Source organism: Hemitrygon akajei, chromosome 19 (assembly GCF_048418815.1).
Source record: "Hemitrygon akajei chromosome 19, sHemAka1.3, whole genome shotgun sequence".
In the NCBI taxonomy this organism is placed as follows: Eukaryota; Metazoa; Chordata; class Chondrichthyes; order Myliobatiformes; family Dasyatidae; genus Hemitrygon; species Hemitrygon akajei.
Window position 1 is genome coordinate 58896928 of NC_133142.1, and position 26122 is coordinate 58923049.

General features: G+C 42.7%; 1 protein-coding gene across 1 annotated transcript in view; it reads right to left on the bottom strand.

Annotated features, from left to right (window-relative positions):
- Positions 1-26122, bottom strand: part of ip6k1 (inositol hexakisphosphate kinase 1) — a 112707-nt gene that overhangs the window by 14690 nt on the left and 71895 nt on the right. The window contains exon 4 of the mRNA XM_073072574.1: positions 18910-19091. Coding sequence (XP_072928675.1) covers positions 18910-19091 — 182 coding nt within the window. The remainder of the gene's footprint in view (positions 1-18909; positions 19092-26122) is intronic.

The following is a 26122-nucleotide window of genomic DNA, read 5'->3' on the forward strand; positions in this document are numbered from 1 at the left end:
TTTGTAAGTTGCACTGAAAGTTTCTGAAAAAAATGCAATGATAAATAATTTACAAAAGGACAGACTACATGATAGAATATGTGGGGAAGTTCAAGGTTATCTACTTCGGAATAAAGAATCAAAGAGTAGAGCATTGGTTACATACAGATGACCGCCAACATTAGTGATTGGGGAGAGGAGGCTTCCTAGAAAATAGTATAACAATATTCTGTAATGTGAAGCTGCATCACTGGTACACATCAAGAAATGAGAGCTAAGAACAAATTTTATATTTACATCCCCCCCCCCACCCCCGATAAATTCTATAAGACTGAATTTTATTCTGCACTTTAATTCTTTGGAGACTGATTTGTGAATTCTATAAAAGTAAATTTCTGTAACCCAATGGGCATAATGTACAATGAGATTACAGAATGATGCTCTAAACAGAATCTGGGTTCCTTGCTCATAAAACAAAGTCTGCATACATAAAGGGAAAATAATGTGGTCTTTACTGGAATGGAGATGAAGTAAACAATTAGTTGTGTGGTAAGAGCACACCTGTACACAATTTTTTATAAAGAATATGCTCATGTGGGATGCAGTTCAGAAAGTTTTGTTAGGTTGATTTTTGAGATAAAGCTGACAATGCAGAAAGGCTGAGCATTTATAAATTGGAGAGTAGAGTGATATGAACTGAAACATGCAAGATTTTGAGGAAGCTTAATGAATTAACTATCAGCAAGTGATAGTTGAGGAATCTCAAAATTGGGTTGGAATGAGGAAAGATTCAGAATGTGTTGCCCATTTCAGATGAGGAGAAATTCTTTGTCGATCAGACTGGAGTTCTCCACCTCGAGAGCTGTGGAGGCAAAATTAATGAATACATTCACACTAATGCAGGCTGTGTTTTGGTCTATAGAGTTGAGAACTCTGAGGAAAAGGCAGGGAAGGAGAGTCAAGGCCAAAATTGGATTCACTGAGGCTTTATTCAATAGACAATACGTGCAGAAGTAGACCATTCGGCCCTTCGAGCCTGCACCGCCATTTTGAGATCATGGCTGATCAACTACTATCAATACCCGGTTCCTGCCTTGTCCCCATATCCCTTGATTCCCCTATCCATAAGATACCTACCTCCTTCTTGAAAGCATCCAGAGAATTGGCCTCCACTACCTCCCGAGGCAGTGCATTCCAGACCCCCACAACTCTCTGGGAGAAGAAGTTTTTCCTTAACTCTGTCCTAAATGACCTACCCCTTATTCTCAAACCATGCCCTCTGGTACTGGACTCTCCCAGCATCTGGAACATATTTCCTGCCTCTATCTTGTCCAATCCCTTAATAATCTTATATGTTTCAATCAGATCCCTTCTCAATCTCCTTAATTCCAGCGTGTACAAGCCCAGTCTCTCTAACCTCTCTGCGTAAGACAGTCCGGACATCCCAGGAATTAAACTTGTGAATCTACGCTGCACTTCTTCTACAGCCAGGATGTCTTTCCTTAACCCTGGAGACCAAAACTGTACACAATACTCCAGGTGTGGTCTCACCAGGGCTTTGTACAAATGCAAGAGGATTTCCTTGCTCTTATACTCAATTCCCTTTGTAATAAAGGCCAACATTCCATTAGCCTTCTTCACTGCCTGCTGCACTTACTCATTCACCTTCAGTGACTGATGAACAAGGACTCTTAGATCTCTTTGTATTTCTTCCTTACCTAACTCTACACCGTTCAGATAATAATCTGCCTTCCTGTTCTTACTCCCAAAGTGGATAACCTCACACTTATTCACATTAAACGTCATCTGCCAAGTATCTGCCCACTCACCCAGCCTATCCAAGTCACCCTGAATTCTCCTAACATCCTCATCACGTCACACTGCCACCCAGCTTAGTATCATCAGCAAATTTGCTGATGTTATTTTCAATGCCTTCATCCAAATTGTAAACAGCTGTGGTCCCAATACCGAGCCCTGTGACACCCCACTAGTCACCACCTGCCATTCCGAGAAACACCCATTCACCGCTACCCTTTGCTTTCCATCTGCCAACCAGTTTTCTATCCATGTCAATGTCTTCCCCCCGATGCCCTGAGCTTTGATTTTACCCACCAATCTCCTATGTGGGACCTTATCAAATGCCTTCTGAAAATCGAGGTACACTACATCCACTGGATCTCCCTTGTCTAACTTCCTGGTTACATCCTCGAAAAACTCCAATAGATTAGTCAAGCATGATTTACCCTTGGTAAATCCATGCTGGCTCAGCCCAATCCTATCACTGCTATCTAGATATGCCACTATTTCATCCTTAATAATGGACTCTAGCATCTTCCCCACCACCAATGTCAGGCTGACAGGTCGATAGTTCTCTGTTTTCTCCCCCCCTCCTTTCTTAAAAAGTGGGATAACATTAGCCATTCTCCAATCCTCAGGAACTGATCCTGAATCTAAGGAACATTGGAAAATGATTACCAATGCATCCGCAATTTCCAGGGCCACCTCCTTTAGTACCCTAGGATGCAGACCATCTGGACCTGGGGATTTGTCAGCCTTCAGTCCCATCAGTCTTCTCATCACTGTTTCCTTCCTAATGTCAATCTGTTTCATTTCCTCTGTCACCCTATGTCCTTGGCCCATCCATACATCTGGGAGATTGCTTGTCTTCCTTAGTGAAAACAGATCTAAAGTACTCATTAAATTCTTCTGCCATTTCTGTTTCCCATAACAATTTCACCCAATTCATTCTTCAAGGGCCCAACATTGTTCTTAACTATCTTCTTTCTCTTCACTTACCTAAAAAAGCTTTTGCTATCTTCCTTTATATTCCTGGCTAGCTTGCATTCGTACCTCATTTTTTCTCCCCGTAATGTCTTTTTAGTTAAGTTCTGTTGTTCCTTAAAAACTTCCCAATCATCTGTCCTCCCACTCACCTTAGCTCTGTCATACTTCCTTTTTTTTTTAATGCTATGCAATCTCTGACTTCCTTTGTCAACCACTGACCCTTTCCCCCCTTTGAATCCTTCCTTCTCTGGGGGATGAACTGATTTTGCACCTTGTGCATTATTCCCAAGAATACCTGCCATTGCTGTTCTACTGTCTTTTCTGCTAGGCTATCCGTCCAGTCAACTTTGGCCAGCTCCTCCCTCATGGCTCCATAGTTTCCCCTGTTCAACTGCAACACTGACACCTCCAAGCTGCCCTTATCCTTCTCAAATTGCAGATAAAAACTTATCATATTATGATCACTACCTCCTAATGGCTCCTTTACTGCAAGATCGCTTATCAAATCCTGTTCATTACACAACACTAAATCCAGAATAGTCTTGTCCCTGGTCGGCTCTCATACAAGCTGTTCCAAGAATGCATCCCGTAGGCACTCTACAACCTCCCTATCCTGTGTCCAGCACCAACCTGATTCTCCCAGTTCACCTGCATGTTGAAATCCCCCATAACTACTGCAACATTACCTTTGCCACATGCCAATGTTAACTCCCTATTCAACTTGCACCCAATATCCATGCTACTGTTTGGGGGCCTGTAGACAACACCCATTTGGGTCCTTTTGCCCTTACTGTTCCTCAGTTCTATCCACACAGACTCTACTTCTCCTGATCCTATGTCCCCCCCTTGCAAAGGACTGAATCTCATTCCTCACCAACAGGGCCACCCCACCCCCTCTGCCCACATTTCTGTCCCTACGATAGCATGTATACCCTTGTACATTCATTTCCCAGGTCTGATCTCCCTGCAGCCATGTCTCCGTTATCCCAACAACATCATAGTTACCCATTCGCACCTGGGCTTCAAGCTCATCCGCCTTATTTCTGACACTTCGTGCATTCAGATATAGAATTTTTAGCCCATTTCTCCTCTCTCTGTTCGAATCGCTGCCTATTGTGCTTAACCCAGCTCCCCGAACTCCCATCAGGCTATACGCCCCTAGAATTTTGTTGCCCTTCCTAAATTTACTTATTCTTTCAACACATTTATCTCCATGTTCCGTCAGACCATCCCTCTGTACGAGTCCTCCTTATCACTTGTTCCGCCTCACCTTTCTCTACTACACACTTAATATTCCAGAACCGTGTAGTCCCCACCTGTCCTTTATTCTTCATCTCGCTATCCTCTCTCACATTCTGGATCCCCGCCCCCTGCCAATTTAGTTTAAACCCCCCCAAGAAGCACTAGCAAACTTCCCTGCAAGAATGTTAGTACCACTCCAGTTCAGGTGTAAACCGTCCCTTCGGAACAGATCCCACCTTCCCTGGAACAAAGCCCAATTATCTACAAACCTGAAGCCCTCCCTCCTGCACCATCCTCTCAGCCACGTATTAATCTTTATAATTTTTCTGTTCTTTGCCTCACTCGCACGTGGCACAGGTAGCAATCCTGAGATTGTTACCCTGGAGGTCCTGCTCTTCAGCTTCGCACCTAACTCCCTGAACTCCCTACACAGGACCCCCTCACTCATCCTACCCACGTCATTGGTCCCTACATGGACCACAACATCTGGATTCTTGCCCTCCCTCTCGAGAATAACCTGCACCCGATCTAAGATGTCTCGAACCCCGGCACCAGGGAAGCAACATACCATCCGAGACTCCCGATCTTCCCCACAAAATCTATCCGCCCCCCTGACTATAGAATCCCCTATCAATACCGCTCTCTTCTCTTCCCTCCTCCCCTTCCTAGTCGATGGTCCAACCTCAGTGCCAGAGACAGGACCACTGCAGCTTGTTCCTGGTAGGTCATCCCCACCAACAGTATCCAAAACGGTATACTTATTTTTGATGGGAACGGCCACAGGGGTGTTCTTCTCTCTCTGTCTGCTCCCCCGATTATTCGATTAAGGGGCTGGGATGGGTGTTATCACTCTTACTTCTTATGTCCTTATAATCAAGTAAATAATTTTCAAATAACTTTTCATCACAGCTTTCTACTTTTGTTGCGAGCTAAGTACCAATGAACTAACATTTCAGAATTAAAGGGAAGTTTAGGGGAGACATCAGGGGTAAGTTTTTTTTTTCCCCCACACAAAGGGTTCTGAGTGCCTGGAATGACTTGCCAGGGATGGTGGCGGAGGTTAAAACATTAGGGGTATTTAAGAACCTCTTGGACAGGCACATGGATGAAAGAAAAATGGAGGGTTATGGGGTAGTGTGGGTTTGGTACTTTTTAAAAAAAGGATTATATGGGTCAGCACAACATGGAGGACTGAAGGGCCTGTATTGTGCAGCTTCAAGTTCCTAGGTGTCAAGATCTCTGAGAACCTAACCTGGTCCCAACATATCAACCCAGTTATAAAAAAAAAGGCAAGACAGCAACTATACTTCATTAGGAGTTTGAAGAGATATGACATGTCAACAAATACATTCAAAAACTTCCATAGATGTACCGTGGAGAACATCCTGACAGGATGCATCACCGTCTGGTATGGGGGCGGGGAGGGTGCCTACTGTACAGGACCAAAAGAAGCTGCAGAGGGTCGCAAATTTAGTCGGCTCCAACTTGGGTACTAGCCTACAATGCAGACAAGACATCTTCAAGGAGTGGTGTCTCAGAAAGGCAGTGTCCATTATTAGACCTCCAGCACCCAGGGCATGCCCTTTACTCACTGTTACCATCAGGTAGGAGGTACAGAAGCCTGAAGGCAAACACTCAGCAATTCAGGAACAGCTTCTTGCCCTCTGCCATCCGATTCCTAAATGGCCATTGAATCCGTGAACTTTTTGAAAAAAATATATTATTTGTTTTTGCATGATTTTTAATCTACAAACCCCATTTCCAGAAAAGTTGGGATATTTTCCAAAATGCAATAAAAATAAAAATCTGTGATATGTTAATTCACGTGAACCTTTATTTAACTGACAAAAGTACAAAGAAAAGATTTTCAATAGTTTTACTGACCAACTTAACTGTATTTTGTAAATATACACAAATTTAGAATTTGATGGCTGCAACACACTCAACAAAAGTTGGGACAGAGTTAAAGTAAGATTGAAGAGTGCACAGAATATTCAAGTAACACCATTTTGGAAGACTCCACATTAAGCAGGCTAATTGGTAGCAGGTGAGATATCATGACTGGGTATAAAAGCAGCATCCATCAAAGGCTCAGTCTTTGCAAGCAAGGATGGATCGCAGCTCACCCCTTTGTGCCAAAATTCGTGAGAGAATTGTTAGTCAGTTCAAAAGGAACATTTCCCAACGCAAGATTGCAGAGAATTTAGGTCTTTCAACATCTACAGTACATAATATTGTGAAATGATTCAGAGAATTCAGAGACATCTCAGTGCGTAAAGGGCAAGGTCGGAAACCACTGCTGAATGCGCGTGATTTTCGAGCCCTCAGGCAGCACTGCCTAAGAAACTGTCATGCTACTGTGACAATTATAGCCTCCTGGGCTCCGGAGTACTTTGGAAAACCATTGTCACTTAACACAGTCCATCGCTGCATCCAGAAATGCAACTTGAAACTGCATTGTGCAAGGAGGAAGCCATACATCAACTCTATGCAGAAACGCCGGTGAGTTCTCTGGGCCTGAGCTCATCTCAGATGGACTGTGGAACTGTGTGCTGTGGTCAGATGAATCCACATTTCAGCTAGTTTTCGGAAAAAACGGGTGTCGAGTTCTCCGTGCCAAAGATGAAAATGACCATCCTGATTGTTATCAGCGAAAGGTGCAAAAGCCAGCATCTGTGATGGTATGGGGGTGCATCAGTGCCCACGGCATGGGTGAGTTGCATGTATGTGAAGGTACCATTGACTCTGAGGCATATATTAGGATTTTAGAGAGACATATGTTGCCATCAAGGTGACGTCTCTTCCCGGGACGTCCATGCTTATTTCAGCAGGACAATGCCAGACCACATTCTGCACGGGCTACAACAGTGTGGCTTTGTAGACACAGAGTGCATGTGCTTGACTGGCCTACTGCCAGTCCAGATCTATCTCCTATTGAAAATGTATGGCGCATCATGAAGAGGAGAATCAGACAACGAAGACCACGGACTGTTGAGCAGCTGAGGCCTTATATCAAGCAAGAATGGACAAAATTTCCAATTGCAAATTTATGACAATTAGTATCCTCAGTTCCAAAACGATTAAAGTGTTATTAAAAGGAAAGGTCATGTAACACAATGGTAAACATGCCTCTGTCCCAAGTTCTGTTGAGTGTGTTGCAGCCATCAAATTCTAAATTTGTGTATATTTACAAAATACAATTAAGTTGGTCAATAAAACTATTGAAAATCTTTTCTTTGTACTTTTGTCAGTTAAAGGTTCACGTGAATTAACATATCACAGATTTTTGTTTTTATTGCATTTTGGAAAATATCCCAACTCTTCTGGAAATGGAGTTTGTATTCAATATATGTATACTGTAATTTATGTTTTCTTCTAGATTATGTATTGCACTGAACTGCTGCTGCTGAGTTACCAAATTTCACGACACGTCAGTGATAATAAAGCTGATTCTGACTGAGCTTCTGGAGTGGAGGTGAAACAGAATGAGGAATTTTCTGTTACTCCTCCAAGGCAGTCAGAAGTGAAGTACAGCACTGAGGGTAGAAAGACTGAGAAAGTCCATGAGACATGATGTAGCCTTACCTGACCCCAGTCTGAACCCATTGGTACAATCATAGTTTGCATGTTATCATGTAGCAGACGAAGCAAAATGCTCAGTAGGCTTAGCATGACTTAACCACTAGGCTGTAATACTTGAAAACATCACAAAAATATCACAGAAGGCTGGATACACAAATATGAATGCAAATAAGGAAGTAGTATTTAAAAGACAAATGACACAAAAATGAGACAGTCAAGTATGTAGACAATAGCTGGACAAATTCACATTAACACTGAACCTGCAGTTCCCAATGTTTTTGTGCAGCTATTAAGGCAGTTAATCCAATTTAAAATCCACTGTGGCATTAGATAATGCTCACCTGACCCAATGTGGCACATTTTACTACTTTAAAGGCATCATGTTACTTGCTGTTATTGGAAATTTGAAACTGAAAGGCATGAATGCCATAGAAAGCAATATTCTCAGTTATTTTGGTGTTTAATTCACTAAAAATTCTCCACTTATAGCATTGCTTTGGTAAAGCTGACAAGTCCTGTCATATGCAGCAAAAGCCAAGATATCAATGAGGTCTAGCACTTAACGGGTTGACCAATAAAGATATAACTCCTTCTAGAGTGCACATTAAAACTACTGGATTTGTGGTTGATTCAAAGTTTTCCTTTGAAATGGCCTGCAAATCATTTAATTGCATCCAACCCACTGAGACCAAGCAGCATATAAACAAAATCAGACAGACCTTCCGGGACTGAAATGATTGTTGACTTTGGATAGACAAAAATCAGTGGCAAACAACTTGGCTCTGCAAAATCCTTAACATGAACACCTGGGGTCATTTGCACTAATTAAGAAAGTTGTCACTCAGACTAGTCAAGCCAAAGACAGAACCATATTTTACAGCCAAAGAGTAAATTCCTCCATCATAATTGCTGTCTACAGAATGAGAAACAGGTTTATTATCACTGATGTTTGTTGTTTTGTGACAGCAGTACAATGCAAGACAAAAATTACTGTCAGTTACAAAAAGCAAATGCTGACGTTGAGTGCAAGGTTGCTGTTGCAACACCAACCACCTCACTCCTGTACGCCTCCCTCGTCACCGAGATTCTGCCAACAATGGTGGTGCCATTGGCAAATTAATAGACACTGTTTTGCAGTGCTTAGCCACATTCATGAGTGTAGAGAGAGTATAACAGTGGGCTATAATGCATCCTAGAGGTGCAGCTGTGTTGATTACCCACTCACATGGCATCTTCTCTAGTGCTTTTGTGACTGTAGGTAATTTGTAGTGGGTCCAGGTCTTTGCTTAGGCAAGAGTTAATTCTAATGATGACCAACCTTTCAAAGCATTTCATCACATAAGATGTATGCGCTACCAGGGAAAAGTCATTGAGGAAGCTCATCCTGCACTACTTGGGCACCAGTATCATTGATGTCCTTGAACACTCCAGCCATTTGGTAGGCACAGATTTTCAGTACCTCGACAGATACACCATTGGGGCCTGATGCCTTGCAAGGGTTCACCCTCTTGAATATTCTGACATCAGCCTCGAAGACAGATCACAGGGTCACCAGATGCTGTGGGGACCGGTAAAGTGTTATTTTCCCTTTCAAAACACACATAACATGCATTGAATTCATCAGCATTACTGCCAATGTATTGCAAACTCCTAGGTAAGCAGTCTCCAATACACTGCAAACTCCTAGGTTTCACCTGATAGTGAGTACAGCATGCAAATCCTGCCACAGCTGTACATCTAATTGGCTTTCAGTTCACACATAACTACCTTTTTGCTCTCATGATGGCCATCCAGGCTTACCTGGACACTGTGTAAGGTTCTGGATCGTCGTATTTCAACACCACAGATCTAGCCCTCATCAGACCGTATCTCCTGGTTCATCAAGGGCCCCTAGCTGGCCAAGTTCTTGAAGATACACATTCATCCATGCAATTCAGAGATGATGTAGCATATTCATTCAGATCCGATGATGAATTCCTGAATATGGCGCTGTCCATTGATTGGAAGCAGTCCTGTGAATGCTCCTGCATTTCCCTTGACCACAGTGGTGCTGTGGCTTTCGAATCAGAGCTTGCTGCTTCATGACTGATGAGGTTTGGGAGGGGAGGGGTGAACTGGGGGAGAAGGACTGAGACAGAATGGCCAAATCTATCCACCACGATGAGCTAATCATGAAGCAAATACTGCTACCTCTGCCTTTAGCTGCTGCCGTCTGGTCCATGCAGTGGAAGGTGAAGCCCTTTGGCTGAAGCATTGTATCTGGAATGCTTTGGAGTGAGCTCTGTTAAGCAAAGTATGCAGCAGTCCCTGATGTCCCTCAGGAACTGCAGACTAGCTCATTGGCAGGATATGTGCGCAGTGACATGACAGTACAACAAACGCAGGCAGGAGGAAGGCATATTGGAATTGATCCAAAATGAGCAAACCCCACAGTTTTATGGCATCAGGTGAAATGAGTCAATTCTGAACATTTTACCATGCTCACTGATGCAATATATTAGAAAACTATAGACAGGCTCTACAGCAGGGGTTCCCAGCCTTTTTGTATACCATGAACCAATACCATTAAGAAAGAGGTCAGTGGACCCCAGGTTTGGATCCTCTGCTCTCAAGGGTGGCAACACAAATTTCCATTTTTCTTTTTTATTAAATTGCATGCACAGAACTCTAAAAGTAAGCAGTCTCCATGATAGGGGAAAATCTGCATTTCATCATTCCTACATCTCCTTTTGTGAAATCTGATGTCTCTGTAGACATTGTATTTAGCTGGCTGCTTCTGATCTCAGTGTTAACAAATCTCTCCACCTTCATACATCGTTTATTTCAGACTTACTTCTGACCAAGCTTTTGGTCAAATATTATTACGTTCTCATGGAGTCAGTTATACTTTACCTGAGAAAGCTTAATCATTTCATTAGCGTGGGATGTGAACATCAATTGCCACTCATGCATTTATTACATCCTGTCTGCTGCTTCTTGAACTGCTGCACTTCATGTGAAGGTAATATGCCCATGGTTAGGAAATGAACAAAATTCCTACTCAGTAGCTCAGAACGTGCGACTTTGATGGAAACTTAAGACCTGATGTTTCTGAGGCCCTGCTGCACTCTTCTCAGGGGTCATGGGATTCAGTGATTCTGCAAAGAAACTTTCATAGATTACATGCACAGCATCACACTCCACCATTAGTGGGTATGCACTTTCTAATGAGAGATTGGACAAACTTAGGGATGTTCCTTTGGAGTAGCAGAGGTTGAAGGGAGACTTGATAGAAAAATTTAAGGTAATGAGAGGTATCCAGAGTTGACAGCCAATATCTTTTTCCCCTGGGTCAAAATGTCTAATACTTGAAGACATGCATTTAGGGTGAGAGGGTTAAAGTTCAAAGATTTGTGAGGCAGGCTTTTGAAAAATACAGAGTGCTGAGTGCTTGGAACGCAAGCGGCAATTACGCACATAAATATGCAGAGAATGGAGGGATAGACAGTATGCAGGCTATAAGGATTAGGTGTTATTAGTTTCATTAGCTCAGCACAACAGAAGTTCTCAATGGCAGGGGTGGGCAACCATTGCTAACAAGGAAAGTTAGGGATTGCATAAAAGCCATGGAAGGGGCATAATGTTTTTAAAATCCAACAAAAGACAACCAAAAAAGCTAGAAGGGAGAAGATGAAATATGAGGGCAAACTAGCCAGTAATATAAAGCAGGGTACTAAAACTTCTTTGTTATATAAAGACTAAAAGGGAGGGGAGAGTTGATATTGGACCACTGGAAAATGATTCTAGTAAGGTAGTAATGGGGGATAAAGAAATGGCAGATGGACTTAATGGGTACTTTGCAACTTAATTCACTGTGCAAGACACTAGCAATGTGCCAGAGGTCAGCAAGTGTCAGGGAGCATAAGTGAATGCCATTACTATTATAAAGGGAAAAATGCTTGGCAAATTAAAAGGTCTTAAGATGGAAAAGTCACCATGATCAGATGGACCTAGTTCCAGAGTTCTGAAAGAGGTTGCTGAAGAGATAGCAGATGCATCAGTTATGATCTTTCAAGAATCATTTGATTCTGGTATGGTTCCACTAGACTGGAAAACTGCAAATGTCACCACCCTAAGGAGGGAGGAAGGCAAAAGAAAGGAAATTATAGCCCAGTTAGCCTAACCTAACTGGCTGGGAAAGTGTTGGAGTTTATTATTAAGGATGAAGTTTCAAGCTACTTGGAGACTAATGATAAAATGTCAAAGTCAGCATGGTTTCTATAAAGCAAAATCTTGCCTGATGAATCTGTTAAAGAGTTCTTCGAAGAAATAACAAGCAGGGTGGACAAAGCAGAGTCAGTGGATGTCATTTACTTGGATTTTCAGAAGGTATTTGATAAGGTGACACACAAAGCTACTTAACAAGATAAAATTGAACATTGAAAGGACTAGAGAAGGTGGATTTGGAGCCTCAAAATTGAGGAGCGACCCCAACAGAACAGAGGACAGGAAGATTTCTTTGCCAGAGAGTAGCGAATCTGTGGAATGCCCTGCCACAAACAGCTGTGGAGGTCAAGACTGTGGGTATATTTAAAGCAAAAATTAATAGTTTCCTGATTGATCAGGGCATTAAAGGTTACTGTGAGGGGTCGAGTGGGATTCAAGATCAGCCATGATGAATGGCGGAGCAGACTCGCTGGGCTGCATGGCCTAACTTTGTGGACATATGAGCTATTCTTATTTTATACTGTTCCAATAAGCTATACTTCAAGTTGCCATGATTCTGTATTCTGGTCTGCAAACTTCAGGCCCATAGCTTTCATTCAAAATTTTGAATGATAAATCAACACATCAATGCTGACCTTATTTCCTATTTACATCCAGATATTGCCTGAAAGGGCTGTGCCATGCCAGGGGGTGGTGGAGATAGACAGACAGACATACTTTATTGCTCTCGAGGGAAATTGGGTTTCGTTACAGTCGAACCAACCAAGAATAGTGTAGAAATATAGCAATATAAAATCATAAATAATTAAATAATAATAAGTAAATTATGCCAAGTGGAAATAAGTCCAGGACCAGCCTATTGGCTCAGGGTGTCTGACCCTCTGAGGGAGGAGTTGTAAAGTTTGATGGCCACAGGCAGGAATGGCTTCCTATGACGCTCAGTGTTGCATCTCGGTGGAATGAGTCTCTGGCTGAATGTACTCCTGTGCCTAATCAGTACATTATGGAGTGGATGGGAGACATTGTCCAAGATGGCATGCAACTTGGACAGCATCCTCTTTTCAGACACCACCGTCAGAGAGTCCAGTTCCACCCCCACAACATCACTGGCCTTACAAATGAGTTTGTTGATTCTGTTGGTGTCTGCTACCCTCAGCGTGCTGCCCCAGCACACAACAGCAAACATGATAGCACTGGCCACCAGAGACTCGTAGAACATCCTCAGCATCGTCCGGCAGATGTTAAAGGACCTCAGTCTCCTCAGGAAGTAGAGACAGCTCTGACCCTTCTTGTAGACAGCCTCAGTGTTCTTTGACCAGTCCAGTTTATTGTCAATTCGTATCCCCAGGTATTTGTAATCCTCCACCATGTCCACACTGACCCCTTGGATGGAAACAGGGGTCACCGGTGCCTTAGCCCTCCTCAGGTCTACCACCAGCTCCTTAGTCTTTTTCACATTAAGCTGCAGATGATTCTGCTCACACCATGTGACAAAGTCCACCATAGCCCTGTACTCCGCCTCAGCTCCCTTGCTGATGCATCCAACTATGGCAGAGTCATCAGAAAACTTATGAAGATGGCAAGACTCTGTGCAGTAGTTGAAGTCCGAGGTGTAGATGGTGAAGAGAAAGGGAGACAGGACAGTCCCCTGTGGAGCCCCAGTGCTGCTGACCACTCTGTCTGACACACAATGTCGCAAGCGCACGTACTGTGGTCTGCCAGTCAGGTAATCAATAATCCATGACACCAGGGATAATGGACGCATCAAGAAAAAAATATTTAGGGCTGTGTTATGTCCACATAAACTCAGTTCATAATTTCGTAAACATATGTCCAATTCCTCGTTGTAAAAGACCAAGAGTGCAGTCTATACGCTGACAAGCAAGCCCATCTGCCAGCTGGAAAAGAGCCAGCAGACTACACGAAAACAAACTTACTAAACAGTAACTATTCTTGGGTCCTTAAAGAATTCATTATGACTAAGCGAATTTGTCTAAACCAGTATAATTTTAGCCTACTTGCTGCATTAGAATCCCAGTCTGAAGTTCAGCAATAACTAAATGCTCATTCATTTCACAATGGAGCCAGGTGACAAACAAGAAAACTGGACTGCCTCCACTGAAGCAGAGATTCCTGATGAGTATCTATCTGTGAATTACAATCATGGAGGAGATTAACTCCGTTTGTGGAAGCTTGTGTGCAAATTGACTGCTGTATTTCCTATGTATTAACAAATGCACTTTAAAACTACTTAATAATGCCCTGAAAGGGATATGAATAATGTTCTAAAATGTAAACTACAGAGCAGCAATCTACCAACTTCATTTCTCAGGTACAGAGGCAGACAAGAGGAAAGGAGAAAAGAAAACCACTGCATCATACATTAAATTCTGAGGGTGCTATTAGAGTGTGCTATTGGACAGTTATTCCAGATAAGTACTAAGCCCCAGGTCATCATCCTTCGCCTTCATTCTAAGGGACCTCCCCTATCACATGAACCTTGAACTCTTATGTTCGTCAAATAGAAATATACTGGCTATAACAAAACACTGATTTTACAACCCAATTTGCATGTCATAATTAATCTCACACCATTCTTACATACCATTAACCAACCTTGCTTTGTAATCTTCAGGTAGACACAGTTTGTGGCTCTACAGAAATGGTAATAAGGAATATTACATCATAGTAGCACACAAACCTACAGCCACACTACGCCAGTGTCTATCAGTAATAAAAGACCCCCCCCCCCTTTACCTACAACGCACAGAATGAACACCATATACAAAATTCTATGCGCCAACTGCAACAAGTATTATATTGGACAGACTGGTAGGAAGCTATCAACAAGGGTACATGAACACCAACTGGCTGTAAACCGTCATGATCAACTTTCCCTTATATCTATACCGGTTTCCCCCACTATTCGAAGGTAGAGCATTCCTATGAAATGGTTTGTAAGCCGGAATGTCGTAAAGTGAAGAAGCAATTACCATTTACTTATATGGCAAAAATTTGTGAGCGTTCGCAAACCCAGAAAATAACCTACCAAATCATGCCAAATAACACATAAAACCTAAAATAATAGTAATATATAGTAAAAGCAGGAATTATCTGATAAATACACAGCCTACATAAAGTAGGAATACTTTTCTGCAATTATTGCTGCACTGTCCACCATAGCGAAAATCTCACGCAAGCGCTCTCGGCAGTGCTTGCTGCAAAAACACTCGGCGCAAGCGCTCTCGGCAGTGCTTGCTGCAAAAACACTCGGCGCAAGCGCTCTCGGCAGAAACACTCGACGCAAGCGCTCTCGGCAGAAACACACGGCGCAAGCGCTCTCGGCAGAAACACTCGGCGCAAGCGCTCTCGGCAGAAACACTCGACGCAAGCGCTCTCGGCAGAAACACTCGACGCAAGCGCTCTCGGCAGAAACACTCGACGCAAGCGCTCTCGGCAGAAACACTCGACGCAAGCGCTCTCGGCAGAAACACTCGGCGCAAGCGCTCTCGGCAGAAACACACGACGCAAGCGCTCTCGGCAGAAACACTCGACGCAAGCGCTCTCGGCAGAAACACACGACACAAGCGCTCTCGGCAGAAACACTCGACGCAAGCGCTCTCGGCAGAAACACACGGCGCAAGCGCTCTCGGCAGAAACACACGGCGCAAGCGCTCTCGGCAGAAACACACGACGCAACCGCTCTCGGCAGAAACACTCGACGCAAGCGCTCTCGGCAGAAACACACGGCGCAAGCGCTCTCGGCAGAAACACACGACGCAAGCGCTCTCGGCAGAAACACACGGCGCAAGCGCTCTCGGCAGAAACACACGACGCAAGCGCTCTCAGCAGAAACACTCTTTCCAGTAACCTTTAAGCTATGAAGCTGCCAAATCATACCAAATAACACAAAAATACACAGCCTATATAAAGTAGAAATAATGTACATCCAGTGTAGTTTCACTTACCAGAATCGGGAAGACAGTGAGCACACTGATGGTATGTTAGGCTGAGTCATCGGAGGTTGGGGTGATGGGAGACTGGGGTGTGATCTCATCGTTGTCTGTTTCAATCAGGGCAGGCAGGTCATCTCCTTCTATGACTGCCTGCCTCGATGTTGAAGGTCGACTTTCGTTGTCTGCTGTGGCTGATGTGGAAGGCTTGAAAAACGACAGTATGCTTGACTGCTTAGCCTCGCTCACTTTTCTATCATACAGTTCTTTGTAAGCACTCAAACCATCCTGCAAATATGCCCTAAACCTATGTACCCTTTCAAAATTAAAGTCACATTTTTCTGCAATCATTGGAGCGCTGTCAATCGCAGCGAAAATCTCACAAAATTGCTTCACATTCAGTTCCTGGATGACTTCACTTTTGGGCTGTTTGCTACTGCGTTTGGTTTCAATTGTTATCCTTTCCTCTTCATCAGTTCTTCATTTGTCAGTTCTTGGTCATGGGATGCCAAAACCTCTTCAACATCATCTTTGTCAACTTCCACAAACCCTTAGCCAAACTCACTGTATCCTTACTTTGTTCACCACAATCAAAACATTTTATTATGCTTAGTTTTACACTAAGTGTAACACCCTTACGCGCTCTTTTAGGCTTTTCCGATACCTTAGAACTCATCTTGCTAACGGATGTACAAAATAAATCGACATAAAGCACAGATGCCCACATGCTGTGTTTAAGCAATGCCGGCCAGAATGCAGCTCCGGGGGATGAGGTTGGCTGCTCGGCGTGCACGCTGCCCTTTTTCACACGCTACGTTTTTTCGTAACAGTGAAAACACCTTCTGTTAGTGAAAACAGGTAACTAATGTAGGTCTTTCGTAACAGCGAGGTGTCATAAAGCGAATGTTCGAAAAACATTGCAACAGCGAAGCACATCAATTTGACTGGACCATTGTCACTATCCTGACACAAAGCTGAGTAGCAGTGTGAAATGTGAGGAGGATGTTTGAGAATGCAGGGTGACTTTGACAGGTTGGGTAAGTGGGCAGATGCATGGCAGATGCAGTTTACTGTGGATAAATGTGAGGTTATCCACTTTGGTGGCAAGAACAGGAAGGCAGATTACTATCTGAATAGTGTCAAGTTAGGAAAGGGGGAAGTACAACGAGATCTAGGTGTCCTTGTTCATCAGTCACTGAAAGTAAGCATGCAGTTACAGCAGGCAATGAAGAAAGCTAATGGCATGTGGGCCTTCATAACAAGGGGAGTTGAGTATAGGAGCAAAGAGGTCCTTCTGCAGTTGTACAAGGCCCTGGTGAGACCCCACCTGGAGTATTGTGTGCAGTTTTGGTCTCCAAATTTGAGGAAGGACATTCTTGCTATTGAGGGAGTGCAGCGTAGATTCACAAGGTTAATTCCCAGGATGGCAGGACTGTCATATGTTGAAAAATTGGAGTGACTGGGCTTGTATACACTGGAATTTGGAAGGATGAGAGGGGATCTGATTGAAACATATAAGATTATTAAGGGATTGGACACGCTAGAGGCAGGAAACACGTTCCCGATGTTGGGGGAGTCCAGAACCAGAGGCCACAGTTAAAGAATAAGCGGTAGGCCATTTAGAACAGAGTTGAAGAAAAACTTTTTCACCCAGAGAGTTGTGGATCTGTGGAATGCTCTGCCTCAGAAGGCAGTGGAGGCCAATTCTCTGGATGCTTTCAAGAAAGAGTTAGATGGAGCTCTTAAAGATAGCGGAGTCAAGGTATATGGGGAGCAGGCAGGAACGGGGTACTGATTGTGGATGATCAGCCATGACCAGTGAATGGCGGTGCTGGCTCGAAGGGCCGAAGGGCCTACTCCTGCACCTATTGCCTATCCTAGGCCAAGCCCAAGAATTCTTTGAGGTTTTGTTGTCCACACAGAATTCTATCAACAAGTATGTTGAAATGAACCCAGTTTACATCCCACTTCGGTGTCAAGTCGTCAGTCTAGAGCCAAGTGCCTATTCGCACCTGATTACAAGTGTCTGTCAATGAGAATGACGTTAATCCTACATAATGGTCAACTAACACAGTCCAACTAACACAACTAACAATGTTAATAGTTAACATTGTCAACTAACAATGATCACCTAACTGGATTTTTAACAAACCAATCGTAGATTACATAATCAGTAACCAATAAAAATGGCACATATACCCATACACATACACACACACACACACACACACACACACACACACACACACACACACACACACACACACACACACACACAAACGGACTCATAACAGGACACATAAAAGACGAGCAATGTAGATCACCCATATTTCATTCGAAGTTGCACTGATGATGTTGCCTAACTGGGTAATGAAACGTCTGCAAGCTAACAAGCCAGCTCGGCAAGCCACTCAACAGCAACATCCTCAACCCGAGCTACAAATCTTTTCCAACATCTTAAAGGAATATTTCTTCAGTATCGTTCCCTTCCCCATTCTCTGCATGGGAAATCCCTTTCCAAAACTAAATTACATCATCTCTGAACCCAACAATTCCAAAATTTGCCCAGCAGCTTCTCATCCGTCACAGGTTTCAATATCCAAATGCTATTCCCCATGAGTTAACCCTATACTATAGCATGCTTAACCTGTCAATCACTCACCCACCCACGTTGACCTGCTTGAATCTTCAATTATCCTTTCATCCCTATTCCTTTCTAGGAGGGAACACATCCAGTTCAGCAACATTTATCCACCCCATTTTCCTCTCACATGACTTCCCTCTTGTGGATCGATAGCCACCATGCCTTCTGTTTCCTGCACCACACTCTGGTATTCCTCCTTACACCTTTATGCCTCTTCTTCAAAACTCATCTTGTTCACCAGACCTCTGGTTACTGTCTTGACCTGCCAACTGTCTTTAGCCATTAGACACTTTCTGTTAATGTACGTTACATTGATGCAAACTTTTATCATGTCTTGGAATTGTTGCACTAGTACCTTAAGTGCATTCAGATGTAGATGTAGTGTGCTTGAATGACTAGACCTTTTGAGGTACTGCAGTTATATTAAGTTGTAGCAAGAGGAATTTGCATGGAATGGTAACTAGGATGTCACAACATTGACCCTGGCATATTACACACGTGTATTTGAGCAGAGGATACTATACAATTTCCGTTCCTTGGATTCAGATCGCATGCGATTTAGCTGTTGTTTGTGGCAGCGTAAGCTCCAAGGGTTGAAGCTGATCTTCTCTGAAATCAGTGTACTATTGCTATCCAGCATCTGGAAGGGAATGTCAGACGAAATCTGTAACTCCATCTTTGGACTCTTCATCTCCTGAGAGCTATGGGAAAAACCAGAGAGCTATTAACATCATGAAGTGAGGAGACAGTGATTCATTTATCCGACAATTTAACCAACACTTCTACACATTAATTAAACACGGGACTGGGATCTTTCTAGATACGTTGATCTAATGGAATCACAGCAATGAGTTATTAATTTTAACTTAAAAGATACAGCATTGAATTGGGCCTTTTGGCCCTTTAAGCTACATTGCCCAGCAACCCCAGCCTAATCACAAAACAATTTTAAAAAATTACTAATTAACCTAGTAACTAGTATGTCTTTGGATTGTGGGAGAAAGCCCGTGAAAAACTATATATTCCACAATGAGGAGGTATTAACTCCTTACAGAAGACGCCAGGATTGAACCCTGAACTCCGATGCCCCGAGCTATAATAGCGTTGCACTAACCATTATGCTACTGTGGCATCCTAGATAAGAAATGGCATCCCATACTACAATAATTCACATCATTCCATACTTGGATTACTGTTTTTCTTTATTAAATGCACATTTATTGCACCAAAAGTTAAAATACTTTATATTAAAACCTCTATTACAAAACTAGCTCAAATAGATCAGTAAATAATCTGACTTCCAAAGCACTAATAGGGTTTATGAGCTGCTCTGTGAAGAATGTGTATCTTAAATACCAAGTTAATGGCAACTCAAATTGGTCACACCCAATGTCTGAGTAGTATTCACTTCATGTCAGCCTCCTTAACTGTAAGGCCTGCTGCCTTACTTACTGTGCATCAAGGCAGCCGAAGTGAACTAATTTACATGCCTTGCAACTACTTACATAATCTTTGCAACTCATGTTCATATGTTCAGGACAATACCAACACATTGTCAAGTATGCTATGTGAGACTTAGTTTCTTCAAATGTTTGCCTGAAGTTTCAATTACCTTCACAATGACAGCAAATGGTGTCACATGCTGAAAGTTACTGTCCACATGCAGCTGTGGAAGTAAACAATTTCAAACAGAATTCAGAACGACACCTTGATTCTATTACTTATTCATGCAACCACTGTCAGAATTATTTTCATTAAAGCAGAAACTTTGCTGTCTTTCTGAGCAATGACCACAAGCCATGCTGCCCCATGACATGCAAATTCACTTCTCATCAACCCCAAATTCTCAAAGCCAATGCCTACTAGCAGATTTGCTCTAACAGCTGGGGTTTTCTGTACTGAGAGTTTAACTTGCGGCTAAGGCACAGAAACATCATATAGCCCTCTGGCCAAGCTGTATATTATGGTATTCCCTTGGACTGCCTTCTCCATCTGCTTACCTAGATCCTTTAAATACACACTGTGGTCACTTTATTTGGTACACCTGCTCATAAATACAACTATCTAATCAGCCCAAAATATCACAGCAACTCAATGCAAAAAAACATGGTCAAAAGGTTCAGTTGCTGTTCAGGCCAAACAAAATGGGGAGGAAATGTAAACTAAGGGACTGACTGTGCCAGATGGGGTTTGAGTACCTCAGAAACAGCTCTCTCCTGAGACTTTCACGCACAATAGTTTACAGGGAATAGTGAAAGAATCCCCCCAAAAAATCAAGTGGCAGTTCTGTGGGCAAAAATAACTCATGAATGACAGGTTAGAGGAGAGTGGCCAGACTGATTCAAGCTGACAAGAGAGCAACAGCAACTCAAGTAACCATGCATTCCAACAATGTTGTGCAGAGGAGCATCTCTGAATGCAAAACAAGTTGACCTTTGAAGTGGATGGGCTACTGCAGTAAAAGATGAAACTGGGTTCCACTCACGTACCTAATAAAATGGCCACTGAGTGTATCTGCACCACCTGTCTCAATTGGAGATACTGAGTACAGACATTCTTTCACATATGGAATACCATCATCCTCCTCAAACTTCAGTCCAGTGTTTCTAGTATTTCTCTAAAGTGCACCAATTAACAACTATCAGATTTAAAACCTCTCTTCACTAAATACCTCATTTCTTCATATATGTTGGCAAAGGAACATTCATTGCATTGAAAGCCAATTGCCCCACCATTCTTGTGTGTCAGAAGTACTATAGATACAGTCATAGAGGAACTGCAAAAGGAGTAACAAATATTAAATACTGGAGAATGCGCAGGACAATCACAAATCAATGCAACATTACAAACATATTTAATTAACTTCTCATAAATATTAATACAGTACCACCTAAGTAATCCCAGTGTTAGTAGCAGACGTCTGCTGAGCCTTATGTCTGGGTGGCACATCTGCATCCACACTGTACCCTACTAATATCATAGTGACAGTAACGCAACCTGGTACAAATAACAGCCTGATAGTCTCCACCATTTTACCACAATATCCCTCTGTAACAGACTCCCCGATACTGTTAAGCTTTTAATCGTGTCCTTTAATGACCTATCTTCATACATCACTTTTTTCACACTTTTAAAAATTCCGTTTGGGGTATGAGCATCACTGGCAAGACCAACTTTTGCTGCTATCGAAAATGCTCTTGGTAACGTAGTGGCAAAACACCTTAAACAGCTCAAGCCCTTCTGGTATCTTGTTTTTGTTATGCAGATACTTCCAAGATTAGACCCAGTGAGAATGAAAGAATACTTATATTTTACCAAGTTGGGATGGTTTATGATATAGCAAAGTGTGGAGATTGTTTATGTTCCCATGGAATTGCTGTGCTTGTCTTCTTGCTGAAAATAGCTTGGGTTTGGAAGGTACAGCTGAATTAGCCTAGGCACCTAGTGGCATTTTATAAATGGTGCACTTCAGCCAGAGTGTACCAATGGGAGAGAGAATCAATGTTACGGTGATGAATGCAGAAACACTTAAGTGAGTGTTTCCATCTCATCTATGCCCCTCAATTTTGTTTACCTCAGGTTCCCCTCAAACTTCTCGGCTCTGAAACAAGCCCAGCTTACCCATGCAACATCTTGGCGAATCTCTTCTGCATCCTCTCTAGGGCAATCATGTCTTCCCTATAGTCAAGCAAACAGAACTGGATATACTACCGGTTGAGTACTCCTATTGTAAATGCTTGGGGCCAGAGGAGTTTCGAATTTTTTCAGATTTTGGAATATTTGGAACAATTTACAATGATCAATTAACCTACTTAACCTGTACCACTTTGGACAATTGGAGGAAACCAGATCACCTGCAGAAAATCCACGTGCAAACAGGAAGAAGGTACAAATTTTCTTAGAGGATGCTGAAAATGGAACTCTGAACTCTAACACCCCAAGCTGTAATAGCATTGCACTGATCACTATGCTAGCTTTGTGCCCCAATTGGCAATAATGATTCAAACTGAAGTGCAAACCTATCATATTCAGCAATGTAACTGTTGCCTAGCTAAAAACGTTTTGTTATAAACTTTAAAAAAATAACAGTTTTGTGAATCTCTCAGCAATGTAACAAAATAGCTTTCATATTTCATGTGGCTATTAAAATCGGTATTAAAACTTCATTCTACAAATATTAAAAGAAACTAAATATAGCAACCCAATGTTACATTCTAGAAAACTGTCCATATTGCCACTTTCTGTAATAGAAGCTATGCCATCTGCACTTGCATCAGGAAATGTAAATTATGTACTTCTTTTCCCTCCTCTCATTAATTTTGTAGGAGTAATACTTTAAATGTGTACCCAAGTTTTTTGATAGTGATTTCTGAATTCCCCAAGGGTAAATTTCTGTTACCTGAACTCAATAATGAGGGAGTTATCTTGACCTAGCACAATGCCTGCTTTATATTAATCATTTTTCTTTTTGTTATAAAGGGACTTTGGGAGTACAATGGAACTGAAAGAAATCAATGGGACAAAAGTGATTTATGAAATAGCATTCACTACAAGTAAGTTGCAAAAATGGTGATGATAAACAATGACAAATCAGAAGGCAGCTATTTAAAGGTTGGAACTAAACATAGCAGAGCCAAACAAGCATGTAAAGCATTTGGCAACAAATGAATCTAAGAAAATGCTTAATGTTGCATCTTCATGTTCAAGATGCAGAGTTCTTGGAGATGGCAATGAGCACTATAAATCAAGTTCAGTCATCATTATTAGCAAGGAATTGTTTTCCCTGAACCCTCTCCATGCAATTTGTTCTTAAGGGTATTACTGTTTGCACTGCAATTGAATTCAGCTGCCTCCACAAGATCGGGCTCAGACCAATTTTTCCCAGAACACAAAAATAGAATCATATTGTTTTTACAACTTTTTGTGCTCCCCCCATAAAAACATTTGAGAGACAACTTAATAGATAAGCCTCAATCAACGTGAGGCATCATCTGTAGTTGACGCAGCATGAGGTGCTTTTTTTTTTACTCTTTTTCAGCAGGCTGTAATTGTGGGCCGGCCATTGAGTGAGCGGATAGTGTTAGTGGTTCAGCTTTTGCCCAACAGACTTAGGCGAGAACAAACTTGGGCAAGCACAGGCAGAGGTTAAACAAACTTCTACAAAGTTGTTTTTTGTTAGTAGGTAGCTAGTGTACTGAGAATGGAGGTAGTGGTATGTTTTTTTGTATGAAATGTAGCAACTCTGGGAGAGCTCCAGTTTCCCTGGTAACTAAATCAGCACCGTGCATCAAGCTGCAATTCCTTAGAGACCATTAAGGAACTGGTGCTGTACCTCACTAGCCTTCGGCTCATACTGGAAGATGAGGTGGTATTAGATTGGAGCTACAGGAGATAGTTACCCCCAAGTTGTAGGAGGCAGGTACTTGGGTGACTGTCAGAAGAGGGAAAGGAAATAGGCAGCTAGTGCAGAGCAACTCTGAGGCCATTCAGGCATCCTGCTTTGGACCCTGTTGGGAGTGGGTTAATGACCTACTGGGGGAAGACGCAGCAACCAGATCTCTGGAACAGAGTCTGGCTCTGTGGCTCAAAAGGGAAGGGGAGAGAAGAAGAGTGCAATAGTGATAGGAGATAGGAGATTCCATAATTAAAGGAACACAGGGAAGAAACCTGACGAAGGGTCTCGGCCTGAAACGTTGACTGCTCATCTCAGTTGATGCTGCCCGACCTGCTGAGTTCATCCAGCTTGTTTGTATGTGTTGATTTGACCACAGCATCTGCAGTGTACTTTGTGTTTACAGGGAAGAAATTCTGTGGATGAGAAAGAGACACCTAGCTGGTACACTGTTCCCCAGGTGCCAAGGTCAGGGATGACTTGATTGGGTCTAAGTCATTCTAAAGGGGTGGGGGGCAGGGTGAACAGCTAGAAGTCATGGTACATATTGGTTCTAATGACATAGGTAGGAAATGGTAGGAGGTACTGAAGAAATAATATAGGGAGTTAGGTAGAAAGCCAAAAAGCAAGACCAGCAGAGTAGTAATCTCCAGAGTACTGCCTGTGCTAAGTGCCAGTGAATATGATTTGGCAGATAAATGCATGGCTGAAATATTGGTGCTGGGGACCGGGTTTCATATTTCTGCATCACTGAGATCCCTTCAGGGGAAGCTATGACCTGTACATAGAGGACGGATTATACCTGAACCAGAGGTGATCAGTATCCTTGCAGGCAAGTTTCCTAGATCAGTTAGGGAGGACTTAAACTAATTTGGCATGGATATAGGAACTGGAGTGATAGGGCTGAGGATGGGGTAGTTGGTGTACAACAAGATGCAGTATGTGGTGAAACTGTGAGGAAGGACAGGCAGATGACGGGAAAATTGCAGTCAGTGGTACAAGTTGCAGCATAGCAGGGGGACAAAATCTAAGAGTGATGAATACAGGACTGAAAGTGTTATATTTGAATGCATGCAGTAAATGGAATAAGGTAGATGATCTTGCAGTGCAGTTAGAGATTGGTAAATATCACGTTGTGAGCATCAGTGAGTTGTGGCTGAAAGAAGATCATAGTTGGGAGCTTAACATCCAAGGATACACATTGTATTAATATGATAATATATAGGAGCAGAATTAGGAAATTTAGTCCATCAAGACTGCTCCACCATTTCATTGTGGCTGATCCATCATTTCTCTCAGCCCCAATCTCCTCTCTCCCCCCCCTCCCCCCCCACCAATCAAGAATCTATCAACCTCTGCCTAAACAAACAGATCTGGCCTCCACAGCTGCCTGTGGTAACTGTTATGAAACCAGTAACTGGTTTCACTTACCAGCAAAGATAGATATGTCAGTCGAAGTCCAATGGTACTATTTTCAAACGTTTTATTCAATAAGGGCACAAACGTATGGTTAATACAAAACATTCAAATCGTCAAAACTCAATCTAAAACACCGGTGTAACCATAATCAATCAGAAATAAGCTCTTTCGTTGTCTAGGGTATATAATACTGAGTCCAATTGGAAATATAAAGAGTCACTCTGAAGTCTGCAGGCTTTTCTCTTTTGGTTTCACGTGTTGGAGAGAGAGAGAGATAAAACGGAAAAACTTGCCCAAAACATCCGTGGAATCAGGGGAGCGATCTTCCCCGTTGTTAGTTAAAAAGCGATCTTCCGTTGGTTCCAGCCACAAACCCCGCATTCGGAATTTAACGCACGTGGCTTATTTCAAAATGGCTTCCCGTTCCCACGGGAAGCATTATCGTGCTTCTTGGTGTCTCCTTGGTGCGTCTGAGGGTCGTCCTCTTTCAGACCCTTCTTTATACTGCCTCACGGGATCTCAGGTGTCAATCAGGTTGCAGGTGATGCAATCTCTCTCTCAACCAGCCCACTTTGCCCGAGGGCTTTACAATGTCCCTGTGAGTTGGCACGTCTGCAGTTCCCAGGTGTCTCCTGAGAACAATGCCACAGTCACCAGCTTTTGTCCCAGTGGAATGTCTTTCCATTTCCTGTGTCCATTCAGCCTGTCTCTCTCTCTCTCTTGCTCTCTCTCTCTCGGGTCATTGACCCCCCTTTCACTAGGGCTCTTGCAATTCTCACAAAGGAGGGGGCTGGTATCATAACACCTCCCCTCTTAAAAAGGTTTTTACCAGCGGTTAAAACCCAGAGTGGTACAGTCTTACAGAAATTTTGAATCTAATACAATACAGAAGCTTTTCTTTTCACTACAGAGTAATACAGT